This window comes from Urocitellus parryii, chromosome 15 (assembly GCF_045843805.1).
Source record: "Urocitellus parryii isolate mUroPar1 chromosome 15, mUroPar1.hap1, whole genome shotgun sequence".
Lineage (NCBI taxonomy): Eukaryota > Metazoa > Chordata > Mammalia > Rodentia > Sciuridae > Urocitellus > Urocitellus parryii.
The window spans coordinates 45,822,577-45,837,358 of NC_135545.1; the positions used below are offsets into that span (position 1 = coordinate 45,822,577).

The 14,782-nt window shown below is 34.8% G+C and overlaps 1 protein-coding gene across 1 annotated transcript in view; it reads left to right on the forward strand.

The window, feature by feature from the left end:
• Nucleotides 1-14,782, forward strand: part of LOC113190127 (uncharacterized) — a 272,978-nt gene that overhangs the window by 49,456 nt on the left and 208,740 nt on the right. Inside the window, exon 4 of the mRNA XM_077793155.1 lies at nucleotides 3,470-3,569. Coding sequence (XP_077649281.1) covers nucleotides 3,470-3,569 — 100 coding nt within the window. The remainder of the gene's footprint in view (nucleotides 1-3,469; nucleotides 3,570-14,782) is intronic.

Genomic DNA, 14,782 nt, shown 5'->3' on the forward strand with positions numbered 1-14,782 from the left:
ATCGGGATAGAAGAAGGTACAGAGATTCAAACCAAGGGAATGAGTAACCTGCTGAATGAAATCATTACAGAAAACTTTCCAGAAATAAAAAAGGAAACAGATATACAAATTGAAGATGCATACAGGACACCGAGCATACAAAATCACAGTAGACCAATGCCAAGACACATTGTTATGAAGATATCCAATATACAGAACAAAGAGAAAATATTAAAAGCTACAAGAGAAAGGAGGCAGATTACATTCAGGGGTAAACCAATAAGGTTAACAACGGATTTTTCATCACAGATGCTGAAAGCAAGAAGGTCATGGAACAATGTTTTTCAAACACTGAAAGACAATGGATGCCAACCAAGAATTCTGTATCCAGCAAAATTAAGCTTCAGGTATGACAACGAAATAAAAATCTTTCATGATAAACAAAAGTTAAAAGAATTTGCAGCCAGAAAACCAGCATTGCAAAGCATTTTCAGCAAAACACTACACGAGGAAGAAGTGAAAAACAATAACTAAAACCATCAGTGAGAAGTGCTTCGGTAAAGACAGAGGGTGAGGGGAAAGATAATCATGGAGAAACAAACTAAATTTTTTTTTAAAAAAAGGATAAATAATCAAACATGGCTGGAAGGATTTTAGTTTTTAAAAAAGGTTTCAAGTTTGGGCTTCTGATCCAGGGTTTGCTCCCATGGTGACACTGTCTTTCTGTTGAATATGACTGGTATACATATTCCAGTAACTGAGATTAGTTTTGAAGAACAAAATTTATTCATGTATTTAACAAATACTTTTGTGTGCCTTCTGTATTTCAGGCACTGTGTTAGGGATCACGTGGTTAGTAAAACTGATATTAACATATCTCTTTCAGCCTTGATGACCTAAATAATTTCTAAGCAAGTATCTAAGAAAAATATAGTTACCAACTGTCACTTATTATTTGCATATGCTACTATAATAAATGATTTTTAATGGTTGCTTTTTATAGATGTATAAACATAATTTTATAAGGATATTCTCTTAGCATTAATGAAACTATTGAAAAATTAAGTGTCCAACAGTAGTACATTAGTTATGTAAATGATAATATAGCCATATATTATGCAACTATTATATAATGGCAGAAATATATTTATTGGCATAGAAAGATGTTTATAATATTTAGGTAAATTGAAAGGTTTCAGAATTCCTTGTGTAGTAAAAACCCATTTATATAAAAATGACATAATATAAAGTCTGTATAAGCAGAAAGACTAGAAGAACATCAAATGATATCATTTTCTATATCAGTATCTCTCAACTGTACTTCATATTAGAATCAATAGGTGCATTTAAAAAATGCAGGGACACAACTAGCTATTCTGATCTAATGGATCATATGAGGGACCAAGGCATCAATATTTACAGAAAGCATTACAGGTAAATGCAATGTATACCCAGAACTCTTTTTTAATGCCTGAATTGGTTATGCCTTCATTTTATTCCTCCTCTTCATCATGAGTCTTCCCTGGAAATAAGTATCAATTTTATCATTTCAAAGAACCAACTTTGGCTTTGTTCATGTCCTATATTATTTGTTTATTATTTCATTAATTTCTACTTTTTATTTTCTCCCTTCTACTGTTGTTTTATTTTAGTTTATTTTTTTTCTGTCTTCTTGAGATATTACACCATTGAGTTCTAACCTTCTTGTTTGTAATATGTGCATCTAAAGCCAAGATTTTCCTTCTAAACCTGCTTTAGCTGAACCTTCTACAAGTTTGGATGTGTATTATTTTTCATTATAATTTTTAATTTTAAAAATCTTCCCATGATGATTTTTTTCATTGGAAAATGGGATATTTAAAGCATATTTTTAATATATGGAGTTTTTCTAATTACCTTTTTTTAAAAAACAAACCCTTTTTTATTGTTGTAGATGGATAGTATGCCTTTATTTACTTTTTAAATGTGATGCTGAGGATTGAACCCAGTACCTCACACATGTTAGGCAAGTGTTCTTCCACTGAGCTATAGCCCCAGCCCTCTAATTACCTTTATATTATTATTTTCTAGTCTAAGTCTGGAGTAATCTATGAATATACACATACACGATTTCAGTTCTTGGAAGTTTATTGATACCTTCTTTATGAATAGAATATAGTTGTTATGGGATGAATATCTGTGCCCCCCAAAAATTCATATGTTGAAATCTTAACCTCCTGTATGATGGAATTAGGAAGTGAGACCTTGGGAGGCAGGGAAAACATAAAGGTGGAGCCCTCGTGAATGGATTGCAAAATCCTTATTAAAGAGATCCTAGAGTGCTCTCTAGCTCTCTTTCTGCCACGTTAAGATAAATGAGAAGACAGTGATCTGCAAGCTAGAAGAGAGCTCTCACCAGAACCCAACCATGGTGGCACCTCAACAACCTTGATCTTAAACTCCAACTAACATAACTGTGAGAAATAAAAATTTGCAGGGGGGACTGGGTTTTGAACCCAGGGGCATTCTACCACAGGGCTGCATCCCCGGCCCCTTTTATTTTATTTTAAATTTTTTTTCTAATTGTAGTTGGACACAGTACCTTTATTTTATTTATTTATTTTTATGTGGTGCTGAGGCTTGAACCCAGAGCCTTGAGTGTGTTAGGCGAGTACTCTACCACTGAGCCACCATCCCGGCCCCTCATTTTTTATTTTGAGACAGGCCTCACAAAAGTTGCCAAGTTTGGACTTAAACTTGTGATCCTTCTGCCTCAGCTTCCTGAGTCACTGGGAGTTGTGTACCACAATGCCTGACTGATCTGTTTCTTATAATCCATGTAGTCTATGATACTGATACTGTGTTATAGCAGCCTGAATTGCCTAATGGTCCAATATTTTTATATTTATTTGTTTGTTTGTTTGTTTTCACAGTACTAGGGATTGGCCCCAAAGGCACTCTACAATAAACTACATCCCCAGGCCATTTTTACTTTTATATTTTGAGATAGGGTCTTGCTAAATTGCCAAGACTGGCCTCAAACTTGCAGTACTAAGTCTCCTGAGTTGCCAAGACTGTAGGTGGCACCACTGTGCTGGGCAATATCCCAGTTTTTAAAATGTTCTGTGGGCACTTAAAAGTAGAATATTGATTGGGCTTGATGACACACACCAGTAATCTCAGTGATCCAGAAGGCTGAGGCAAGAGGATTGCAAATTTGAGGCCAGCCTCAGTGATTTAGGTAGGCCCTACGCAACTTAGCAAGATCCTATCTCAAAATCTGAAAAAAGAAAATGACTAGGATGTAGCTGAGTGGTTAAGCACTCCTGGTACAAAACATAAAAATAAAAATCGAGTATTGTGCAACTGCAGTACATATTCTAAGCTCTTACAAATAAATCAGGGGGCTTTTTGGTTGTTGTTGTTTGGTTTTTTGGTACTAGAATGAACTTAGAGTCACTTTACCATTGAAATATATCTCTAAAGATTTTTATTTTTTATATTGAGACAGGGTCTCACTGAGTTGCCCACGCTGGCCTTGAACTTGTGTTCTTCCTGCATCAGTCTCCGCATCACTGGTAATATAGCTGTGCACCACTGCACCCAGCCAGGTTTGTTAATTGTGTTCAAAATTTCCCTCTAAAGATTTGTCTTCTTGTTCTAAAAGTTATTGAGAATAGTATATGAAAAATCTCCTACTGTAATTATTAATTTCCATATTTCTCTTTCTTGTAACTTTCTTGTAAATTGTTTTTTACTGTAGATATTTTGAGGCTTTGTTATTAGGTACATACAAATTCAGAATTATTTTAGTTTCCAGGTGAATTAATATTTTATCAACAAATGTCACTGTTTATCCTTAATAACATATTTTGATGAAATTTTTATATGATTTAATATAGTTTTGCCATGTTTGTTCTAGTTAAGGTTTGAATAATTTAGTACATTGAATTATGAGCTCCAGTTCTTCACCTCTTCCTATGTCTGTCCTTTGCCATATGACTGTTCTTCCTTCTACTAAAGGGAAGGTATTCTCTGCTCTTTGACTTTGGATTCAGCCTAAATTTTGCTTAAGGTGTTAGTAGCTATGATGCCAACAGAGCTTTGAATTATGCTTGTTCAAATGAACTTGTCCATGCTTCTGCCATCACCATGAGAAGACTATGCCCTGACTAGATTGGTGGTCTATGGAAGAAGAGTAGACCTGGACTCAAATTCCAGTTTAGAGCCAAACTAAGGCTAGATCTGTTCATTCCAAGATGCATGATAAATTATAAATTATTTTTGTTTTAAGACATTGAATTAGGAACATTATGACAGCAAGAGCTAGCAGGTAAAGAAAAATAGTACCTTGGATTAGGGTATGAAAGTAGCAAAAACCTAAAATATGATAGTAGATTTCGAGTCAGAAAGCAGGTAGTACAAAACTAAAATAAGAATTTGGAAAATAGCAAGGAAATAGTTATAAGAGTTGGGAAAATGATGATTCACACAGTGGCAAAAAGGGGTAAAAATTGTAAGGGATAATCAAAGAGAAAATTACATAATGAACTTGTAGAATTCATATAGTTGAATTTGAGGGAAAATGTTGAATGCATGAGCTGTTTGATTCTGCATTTGGTAGAGAACAGTAAGAAAGAGATTACATTAGAGAAAGAGTGGTCTTTTTCCAAGTAGAATTAAAACCACTATGAATTGACAGACATTTCAGAATTGAACAACAAAATGGATTCTCACTAAATAAAAGCTGTGGCCATTTGAAAACAGCTTCAGGGAAAAGATCAAATCTAGGGCACTGGGTAAAGACCAACTCAAGGGTATGGCTGCTAGGCCCTTTGTTAAGACCTCTGAAAGAAAGGGGTGCCTCTATGTTCATTGTTACTTGGCAAAAAAAAGGGTATCTTCTAGAAATAACAAAGGCATAGTCCCACACAAGTGTGATGCACTCCCAAGAACTTGTAGTTTAAGTTTAGAGATAATGGCATGTCTAAAAATGAACTATGGGTTGGGGGATGTAGCTCAGTGGTAGATCTCTTATCTGAATTGCACAAGGCCCTGGGTTCAATCCTTGGCCACACCAAAAAAATAAATAAGATAGATAAAAATAAATTAAAAAAGGAACTTTGAGTGTGACTTTTGCCATACAGAATGAATTGGAATCAAATATATGAAAACCCAGACAATTTATGAGAGAGAATTAGTAGAAGCTCTGCCAGCCTGGACTAAAAGAAATAGTGATAACTTGAGATCTGAAATACTTTGGGGGCAGAGGATTCTGGGAAGATAGGAATCCATCTTTCCACCTGGATAATAATTGCATCGGTGGAATCTGTTTAAGGTAACTGTGTTGGAACTCTGGAGACTGCTTCAGGGCTTATAACTTCCAGGGGAAGACGTGTACAGTAAACAATGATTAGTTTCAGTCAGCTTTTAGTAAGGTGGCAACTGCCCATCTCCCAGCCCTCTATTCCCCAACCCCATGGCAAGCAGCTATGTACATGTTCCTGGAACAACTTGCACAAAAGTATGAGAGCCAAGGTGAACAAAATGGGTCCCATTCTACAAATATCAGGTGTGTCTAATCACTGACTGCAAATCCTGATAGTAGAGGGAAAGATTAAGAGGGAAACAGCCATTGCTGCAAATCTTCCTTGCCCCAGCTGAAGCAAACTTCTAGGGGGTTTAAAGGGTCAACACATTTTTGTCCCCCTAAATTCATCTATGTTTCCTTTTTTGGAGTCAGATATTTAAGAAGTAGGACACTGAATAGCAAAAAATTATATGGGTGATTTAGAAAGTCATAGCACAGATCCAGGGAAATGCACAGGCTCAGAAAAGACTTGAAGAGAGCTCAAGTTTAAAACTCAGCCTATGACAGACAGTTAATAATCAATAAAAGACAAACCATGGGGAAGGGGTTAATTCAGGTTTTGAACAAGTATCAACAACAACAACAAGCAACACAAGACATAAAAATAAAAAGAAAAGAATAGCCCATTTGAAGAAAAATAAATAAATAAACAAAACTGTCCCTGACAAAGACTAGGTGGCAGACTTTCGTGGATTTTAAGAACTGTCTTGAAGATGCTCAATGTCTTAAGGAAGATGTAAAGAAAGTAAAAAAAAAATGTAGTAGGAATGAAGTAGAAACATCTATAGAAATGTAAAACATACAAAAAAGAAAAAACATTTTGATCTGAAAAGTATAATAACTGAAATGAAAAACTCACCAAAGTTACTCAAAAATAGCTTTGAGCAGGTAGTAAAGTCAGAAAACTTAAAGGCAATTTAAATGATCCAGTGTAAGGAATAGAAAAAAAAGTTTTAAAAAAAGTAAAAATAGCTTAAGTGAACCAAGCAGATCAACATAAGAACTGTGGGAACCTCAAAAGAAGAGAGATCATTGCAAGGGAGGAGCAGAGAGATTATTTGAATATAATGGCTAAACTCCCCAAATTTGATGAAAGTTGTGAAAATAAACATGCATGAAGTTCAACCTAACTCTAAGTAAGATGAAAACAAAGAAGCCCACATTGAGACATTATATCGAATCATCATAAGCCAAAGAAAGGATCTCTGAAGTAGCAAGATACTCAGCACACACATGTGTTCTTCAACAAGATTATCAGCAAATTTTTCTTCTTCTTCCTCTTCCTCGAGCTCCCCCTCCTTCTTCCTGCTCCTCTTCCTTCCTTCCTTCCTCCTCCTCCTCCTCCTCCTCCTCCTCTTCCTTCTTCTTCTCTCTCTCTCTCCCTTTTTTTTTTTTTGAGACAGGGTCTAAGTTGCTTAGGATTTCACTAAGTTGCTGAGGCCAGGTTTGAATCTTGCAATTCTCCTACCTTAGACTACCAAACTGCTGGGATTATAGGCATGCAGCAAATTTCTAATCGGAAAACTTGACAACCAGAAGAAAGTGAAATGGTATATTCAAAGTGCTGAATGAAAAAAAACATCAATCAAGAATCATTTATGCAATGAAACTGTATTTCAAAAGTAAGGTAGAAATTAAGACATTCCTGGTTAAAGAAAAGCTGATGGAATTTGTTACCACTAGACCTTCCCTTTAGGAAATGGTAGAGGGCTGGGGCTGTAGCTCAATGGTAGAGCACTTGCCTAGCATGTGTGAGGCACTGGGTTTGATCCTCAGCACCACATAAAAATAAATAAATATGTTGTGTCCAGCTACAACTAAAAAAGATTTAAAAAAAAAAGAAATTGTAGAGTCCTTCAGATTGAAATAAAAAGAAAGAGTAACATGAAGAAATAAATATCTTGGCACAAATAAATACATGGAAATTATAGGCTAATATTTAGTTTGTACCTCCACTTCTTATTTGCTACATTATTTAAGAAATAAAATTAAAAATTATTAATCTATGTTTTCTGGGCATACAATGTATGAAGATATAACTTTATGACATTATATTTTTGTGAAAGGGGTGGAAATAGAGCTGTATACAAGAATTATTTTTTATGCTATTGAAGTTATGCTTCATAAATTTAAATGAGAATATTATAACAATAAGATGTTAAATGTAAGTCCCTCAGTAGAAAAAAAAAGAGCTGTAGAATATTCATATAGGAATTAAAAATATTTTTCAACAGAAAAGATAATAGTGTTTCAGAAAATGAAGAACAAAAAGCTGTAAGACATATAGAAATCAAATGGCATACTGAAAAATTATCAGTAATTACTTTAAATATAAATGAATTAAATTTTCAATCAAAAGATAAAGATTTAAAGAACGTGATCCAACTATATGCTGCTCAAGAGACTCACTTTAGATCCAATACCACAAAGAGGTTGAAAGGGAAAAGACAGAAAATATTTTTCATAAATAGTAACAAAAGAGATCAGGGGTAGCTATACTTACACCAGGCAAAATAAACTTTAAGTCAAAAAGTTTAAAAAGAGGGCTGGGAATGTAGGTCAGTGGTAGAGGGAGAACCTAGCATGCTTGAGTCTCTGGTAGTTTTCTACCAGTAGTATCCCAAAGGAGGAGAGAGGACAACCTTTAAAAAGAGACAGAGAAAATCATTTTTTATGATAATTAAGTCAATTCATCAAGAGGCTATAACAATTTTAAATAAATATATGCCCAATATTGGAGCAACTAAATGCATACAGAAAATATTAAGGGTGTGATAGACATCAACACAATATTAGGAGACTTTAATACCCAACTTTTAGCAATAAACAGATAACCCATATGGAAAATCAATAGGGAATCAGATGACTTCAGTAACATTTTGGACCAAAAGACTCTAAGAGATACATACACAAAGCATTCCACACAAAAGCAGAAAATACACATTTTTCTCAAGAATACATAGACATTCTCCAAGACAGATCATATGTTATGTCACAAAACAAGTTTTAACAAATTTAAGAAGACTGAATTCACATCAAATATCTTTTCTGTCCATAATGGGATAAAACTAGAAATCAGTAACAGAAGGAATTTTTAAAAATTCAGAAACACATGGGAATTAACCAATATGCTCTGAAAGAATCAACATGTAAAACAAGAAATTAAATGAGAAATAGATAAAAATATACCAAAATACATAGCAAATATACCAATATTCCAAATATAACAAAATATATCAAAACATACCAAAACTTATATGTGTAGCAAAAGCAAAAGCAAAAAAGGGAAGTCTATAACAATAAATGCTCTACATCAAAAAAGAAGATCTTTGATAAACAACAGTATACCTCAAGGAACTAGAAAAGAAAGAACATACAAAGTCCCAAATAAGCAGAGAAAAGAAAATAATAAAAATCTGAGGAGAGGTAAATGAAATAGGAACTAAAAGAAAACAGAAAAAAAATCAATGAAACTAAATTTGTTTCCTTTTAAAGATTGTAAGATTGATAAACTTTTAGCCAGGCTAGGAAAAACAAGGAATACTCAAACAAAATCAGAAACAAAAGAAGAGCTATTACAATATAACAGAAATATAAAGAATCATAGGAGACTACTTACTATGAACAATTATAATTTTAAAAATTGGTATGCCTAGAAGAAATGAAAAAAAAAATCCTAAAAACATTCAACCTACTAAGACAGAGTGTCAGGATAGCCTTAGCCTAAGCAACTCCATTTTTAAAAACCTGCAGTCTCTCCAGGCACAAGCCTACAGAGCCCTTCAATACGCATTCAGGCATAGCCGGATAAAAAAGTAACTTGCCATAACCCTGATAAGAGAATGAAGTCACTCGGTATAAACATGTTATTTGCCTTAACCCTAATAAGAGTCAGAAGTGTAAAATCAGGGTGGAAAGCATCAAACCATATGTCTTGGCTCTAAAATGTAAAATGTCACTAGGAAACCTGATAATAGCTGAGAGGGACCCAAAGGGCGAGCAGAAGCCCCCCAAATTAGTAAAAATAATGGGGCAAATGAACATACTTTCAAGCTAGCCGATACTGATGCACACTTGCCCGAGAGCCTGATGAGGACCTGGACTGACATCCCAAGTCTTCTCATCATCTGCCTGATCCTCTGTATCATCCTCACCACTCTCAAACTCTACAACAGCCTCTTGACTCTAGTGAGAATGGCAACATCTCCAGAAGACCGGCTCCTCAACCAGCCATCAACTCCACTCCAGGAGAAGCCTCCACTGGTTGCTGACCTGATCACTGTGGTCTGAATGAGTGTGTATCTGCTGGACTTAAGACCTAAGTCTTAAGACTTTAGACCTGGCACTTGAGCTTAGCATGAAGAGGGAATCTATATAAGTCATGATTAAGTATGTTTGCAGTGCTTAGAGTTGATTTAAGGTTAATTTTGAATTAATTGTGTCTATTATTGTATTTGTGGTGCCTAGCACTAAGGATTGTCATTTCTTTTTTTTTTTTAAAGAGAGAGAGAGAATTTTTTAATATTTATTTTTTTTTTTAGATTTTTCGGCGGACACAACCTCTTTGTTGGTATGTGGTGCTGAGGATCGAACCCGGGCCGCACGCATGCCAGGCGAGCATGCTACCGCTTGAGCCACATCCCCAGCCCAGGATTGTCATTTCTTGATTAAGAACCTATTAGTGTCACCAAGTTCTTGAGGCTAGCCTTGAACTCTCAATCCTCCTGTCTCAGCCTTTGGAGTAGCTGGGATTATAGGTGCATGCAACCATGCCCAGAGAAGTATTTAATATTTTAAACAAAAGTTCCTAGTACTAATTACATCTTTAAAATGCAATTAGGTGAAAGGAAAGACAAAAGTGAAACAAATCTATATAGTTTCAAAGTAATCTTTCTGAAATGGATGAGCAAATACACTGGCAAATTTCTCACACCGAAATTTTTCCGTACATATTTCTGATTTTTCTTAAATGAAAGAAAATTTTGTCTCATTAATATGATTAAGGCATTTTATAAAAGGAAACTATCCAATAACAGAAACTGTTTTGTCTTTTCTATACTAATTTGGAATTCTTATTTATTGAATTGTCAGATCAGAGGACTTTAATATCAAGATAAATGATAAGGGTGAAAAGTATAAAATATATTTAAACTTAATCTAATAAATCATAGTTAAAATTTCCTAATGGTGAGCTTAAATTTTCAACTTAGGAAGAAATAAGATACAAATTTATTCTCTTACATAATTTCCTGTGGCATCTTAGACACTGTCTATTTCTCCTTGACATTTAAAATGTTTATACACAGTCCTTATTTAATTTTTACTTAGCTAAGCCATACATTCTAGCTTCTATTAAACTTGATTGAGAAATTAATTCCTTTTAACCCTTTAAAGGCTGTCACTATTCTTATTAATTTATTCCAATTTCCTTTTAATATGATCTTTAAAGTGCAACACAATTTCATGTATAGTTGCGCTGGAAGAGACAGAAGTATGTAATTGTGTTCTTTTGCCAGTCTGCTGGCTTTCATATGATTATTGCTTTGCTAGGTAGGAACATTTGTGGGGGGGTACTAGAGATTGAATTCAGAGACACTGGACCACTGAGCCACATCCTCAGCCCTATTTTGTATTTTATTTAGAGACAGTGTTTCACTGAGTTGCTTAGTGCCTCGACTTTGCTGAGGCTGGCTTTGAACTCTCCATCCTCCTGCCTTAGCCTCCTGAGCCGCTGGGATTATAGGCATGGGCTACCAAGCCTGGCTCAGGTAGGAACATTTTACAGTTTTTTACTTCCCTGTTGTCTCTGCCTATTAGTAGCTTAGCCGTCTTCATAAATGTTTTGACAATTTTTCTTTATTTTTGTACTAGGGATTAAACCCAGGGGTGCTTTACCACTGAGCTATATATATACCCAGTCCTATTTAACTTTTTATTTTGAGAAAGTATCTCACTAAAGTTTCTGAGGATTTGTGACACTCAACCTCCTGAATGACTGGGCTTACAGGAATGTGCCACTGCACCTGCCTCGGTCCTTCTTAAAACCAAATGTGTTTTTTGTCCCTGCTTTAAAACTGACCTGCTTTGAAAACTTTCCCTGAAACTTTGTTCTTTTGTACAAATCCAAACTACATGTAGCTAGGGAAAAACAAAGCCAAACAAAAGCAAATAAGCAAATTGAGAAAATAATAAACTAACCCAGGAATTTAGAACCTTGTTGACAATTCAAATTATTCAAGCCAAAAAACTATTTTGCTTTGGTCTGAACTCTATCAATTAACTATTTGATTCTGAATTCCTAATATAATTATACCATGTTTAGCTCTCTGCCCCTAAAATACTTTTTACTCCAGAAATTAATCCTTTACACTAGGCATCTATAATACTGAGTTTGAAAGTGAAAATGTGGGCTTAAAAATATGTTGTTTAATACACATTTCAAATTATGTATAGAATTTTCTCACACTTTCTGATACTCTATTCTAGCCCAATTGAAGTCAAGGAATCATGAACTGGTGGTACAAGTCAGTGAAAAAGCACTTACCTGGCTTCAATTTCCAGCACCACAAAAAACAAATAAACAACATAATATAAAATCCAGGAATCTGTTCATTATTTCTTCTCATGCAGACTGCATTACTTAACTTCTATGTGAACTATTGTTTCCACCAATGTTTCCTGTAATAAGCTCTACTTGTTTTCTTAAAAATAACCCAAAGTGTGGAGAACATGAAACTCATTAACAGAGTTCATGGTTGGTAATTTCTCCTAGTTATGGTGTGAGTTAGGTGAAAAGACATAATGCTGGGGTAAAGGTTAGAGTTCGAGAAATACGGAAATGCAATAATTATTATTCATTAGGTAAAAATAATTAATATTTAATTTGGTAAAATTTCATGCCTGGGGCAATTATTCTTTATTTGGGTCAACATCTTAAAATATAAACAGAACAATCTCACCAGAATGATGTTAAAAAAAATCAGTGGAAGTAAAATTTTGGGAAAAACTTACCATGTTAGAAACCCACTGCTATAAACATAAAAATCTCAGATGTTTCTCATGTGTTTTTTCACCCTTAGGCTTATAAAACATCTTGAGATTCAAATTAAGGGCTTAGAAAGTTTTCCTTTTCTCCTCTCTGTAAAAGTGAAAAGATCAACAAGAGTGAGAAGAGTTGGACTATTTGGCCTACCTTCTCTCTCTGATGTCATTTCCAATATTAAAAAAAAAAATCTAAGGTTGGGATTGTGGCTCAGTGGTAGAGCGCCTGCCTATCATGCATCTCAGCACCACATAAAAATAAAATAAAGGTATTGTGTCCGCCTACAACTAAAAAATAAATATTAAAAAAAATCTAAATTGTAGTTTTACCAAGTGAAGTATGAATAAAAGGAATCAAAACAAGTCTTCGGCAAAACACTTTAAGCATTTATGTTACACTTTTTGTTAGCTGTATATGTTTTCCTTTGTTCATATATTTGCAATGGGAAAGGAAACTCTGCCCCTGAGAAACAATTCCCACAATGCATTATCCTTCATGCCACATTTGTAGCCTCTGCTCATTAAGGATACCTATGTGTTTCTTCTTTTGTTTTTTAAGAGGGAAGAATCCAGTAATAACTCAAATGCTCAGACCTCTCCCCAGACATCATTTTTCTAACAGTCCAAGAAGAGCTGATTCAAGGTCAAAGGTCATAGGCTGTGCTCCATTTGCCAGCTGGCAGTAAGCTCCAAGGACAGAGGGTGCAGGAAGCGTGACGATTCCTCAAGATGCTCATTCAAAGAGCAATGAGAGTATCCCCACAGATACCTCAAAAATACTCATTTTATCTCAGTTTGGTGGGTTGGGAAAAAGGGGGCCAATTTTCCAGAGAAGTCTTGCAGAGCTTCATATGCTGTGGTCCCATCTCGCTGAGGCTGACTTTATTTTACACTAATACAATAAAGCTTAAGGGAGGACAAAAAGTTTCTATTATAGATAAACATTATCTGCCCTGTGACTCAGAGCACTACTGAATAAAAAGCAAACATCTGGAACCTCAGTTGAGGGAGAAATGGTGGTTAGTATGAACACTATCTGGAGTGACAGGAAAACTACCAGACAGAGGGAAATCTTAATATGAAGTGTTTATAGTTGATTTGGGTGAGTTCTTTCTTCTTTTGAACTTCTTCCTTAGATTTTGTGCGCTGGTCCCAAACCACATTCAGAATTTGACTGTTTTTCCCTTCCTAAATGGCTAAACTGAGATGCTGTGTATAAGAAATGGAAAGTGACAAGATATGACCAAAGCATTGGAAATCAATCCAAACTAAATGTGCTTCTTAACTATAAGTGAACAGTTGAAAACACTCCTCTTTTATAGCCATGGAGATAAATACTCTGTTTTTATTAGGAAAAAATTGCTTTGGACTGAATAAAGTCATTTGATTAACAAGTCAAAGCAGATGCTTTATTGATGTTTCAGAAAGGAGTTTACAAGGTCTAGTGAAAAAAGCGACTCAGCTCCGAATTAACAAATTACCCTGGTATATGGGACATTGACAGTTCACTGCTAATAGATTTATGGGTTACTGCTGGGTGTTTCATCCCCATTTGGTTTATTATGATAAAATATTGCAGCATGAGTAACCTATAGCCTTATTGCAATATACTATATTGACCTTTGACCTTTAGGACCTGACAGCAAAACTATGTATTAGATTTTTAATTTGTCTAGATCTAACAGGATCAACATTGGTGTGGTGTGGTTTATTTTGAAGAGGCTATTCAGTGTAACTAACGCCTGGCATGCTGGCTTGGGATTTGCTAGAACTCAATAAGTTAGCTCTCAGAGGTTACAAGAGTCACATGTTAAGATCCAGAAGTCACTGGCAAAATGACATGTGGTTTGAGTCAAGAAAAGGTATGTGAAGAATCTTACTATTCAATACAGAAGGAAGCATTTGTAATCCTTTGGGAAATTTCAGAATCTTTTTGTATTTAAAAATGAATCATTTAATTTTTTTTATTTCTGAGTTCCTTTTTTTCCCTTTCAAATCTGCCTGCACATTTGATATTGACTTTTCTCATGCTTTCCATTCCTTCTTTTATGTCTTTATTTAGAAGAGTGATTTTATACTTCAATAATGCTACTATTTGAAATTCCTGGGCACCTAATACTGCTATTTTGTGTCTGTTGACTCTTAGTATGGGTTGGTTTCTTTCTGTTTTTTTTTTATATAATTTTGGATTATGAGCTCACTTTTAGTATGTTTCCATTTGTGGGAATCTTTGTAGGTATCTTTCAAAAACTTTTGTTTTTGTATGTTATAAGTCTGCAGGGATCTTTTCAGACTAGTTTGAATTTATCAGTTTAGAAATTTTTAAACCATGCAAGCAAGGTAAATTTGACTTCCAAACCAGAATGAGGGCAGGCTTGTGACTATGGCTACTAGGAGGAAACTATAGATTCC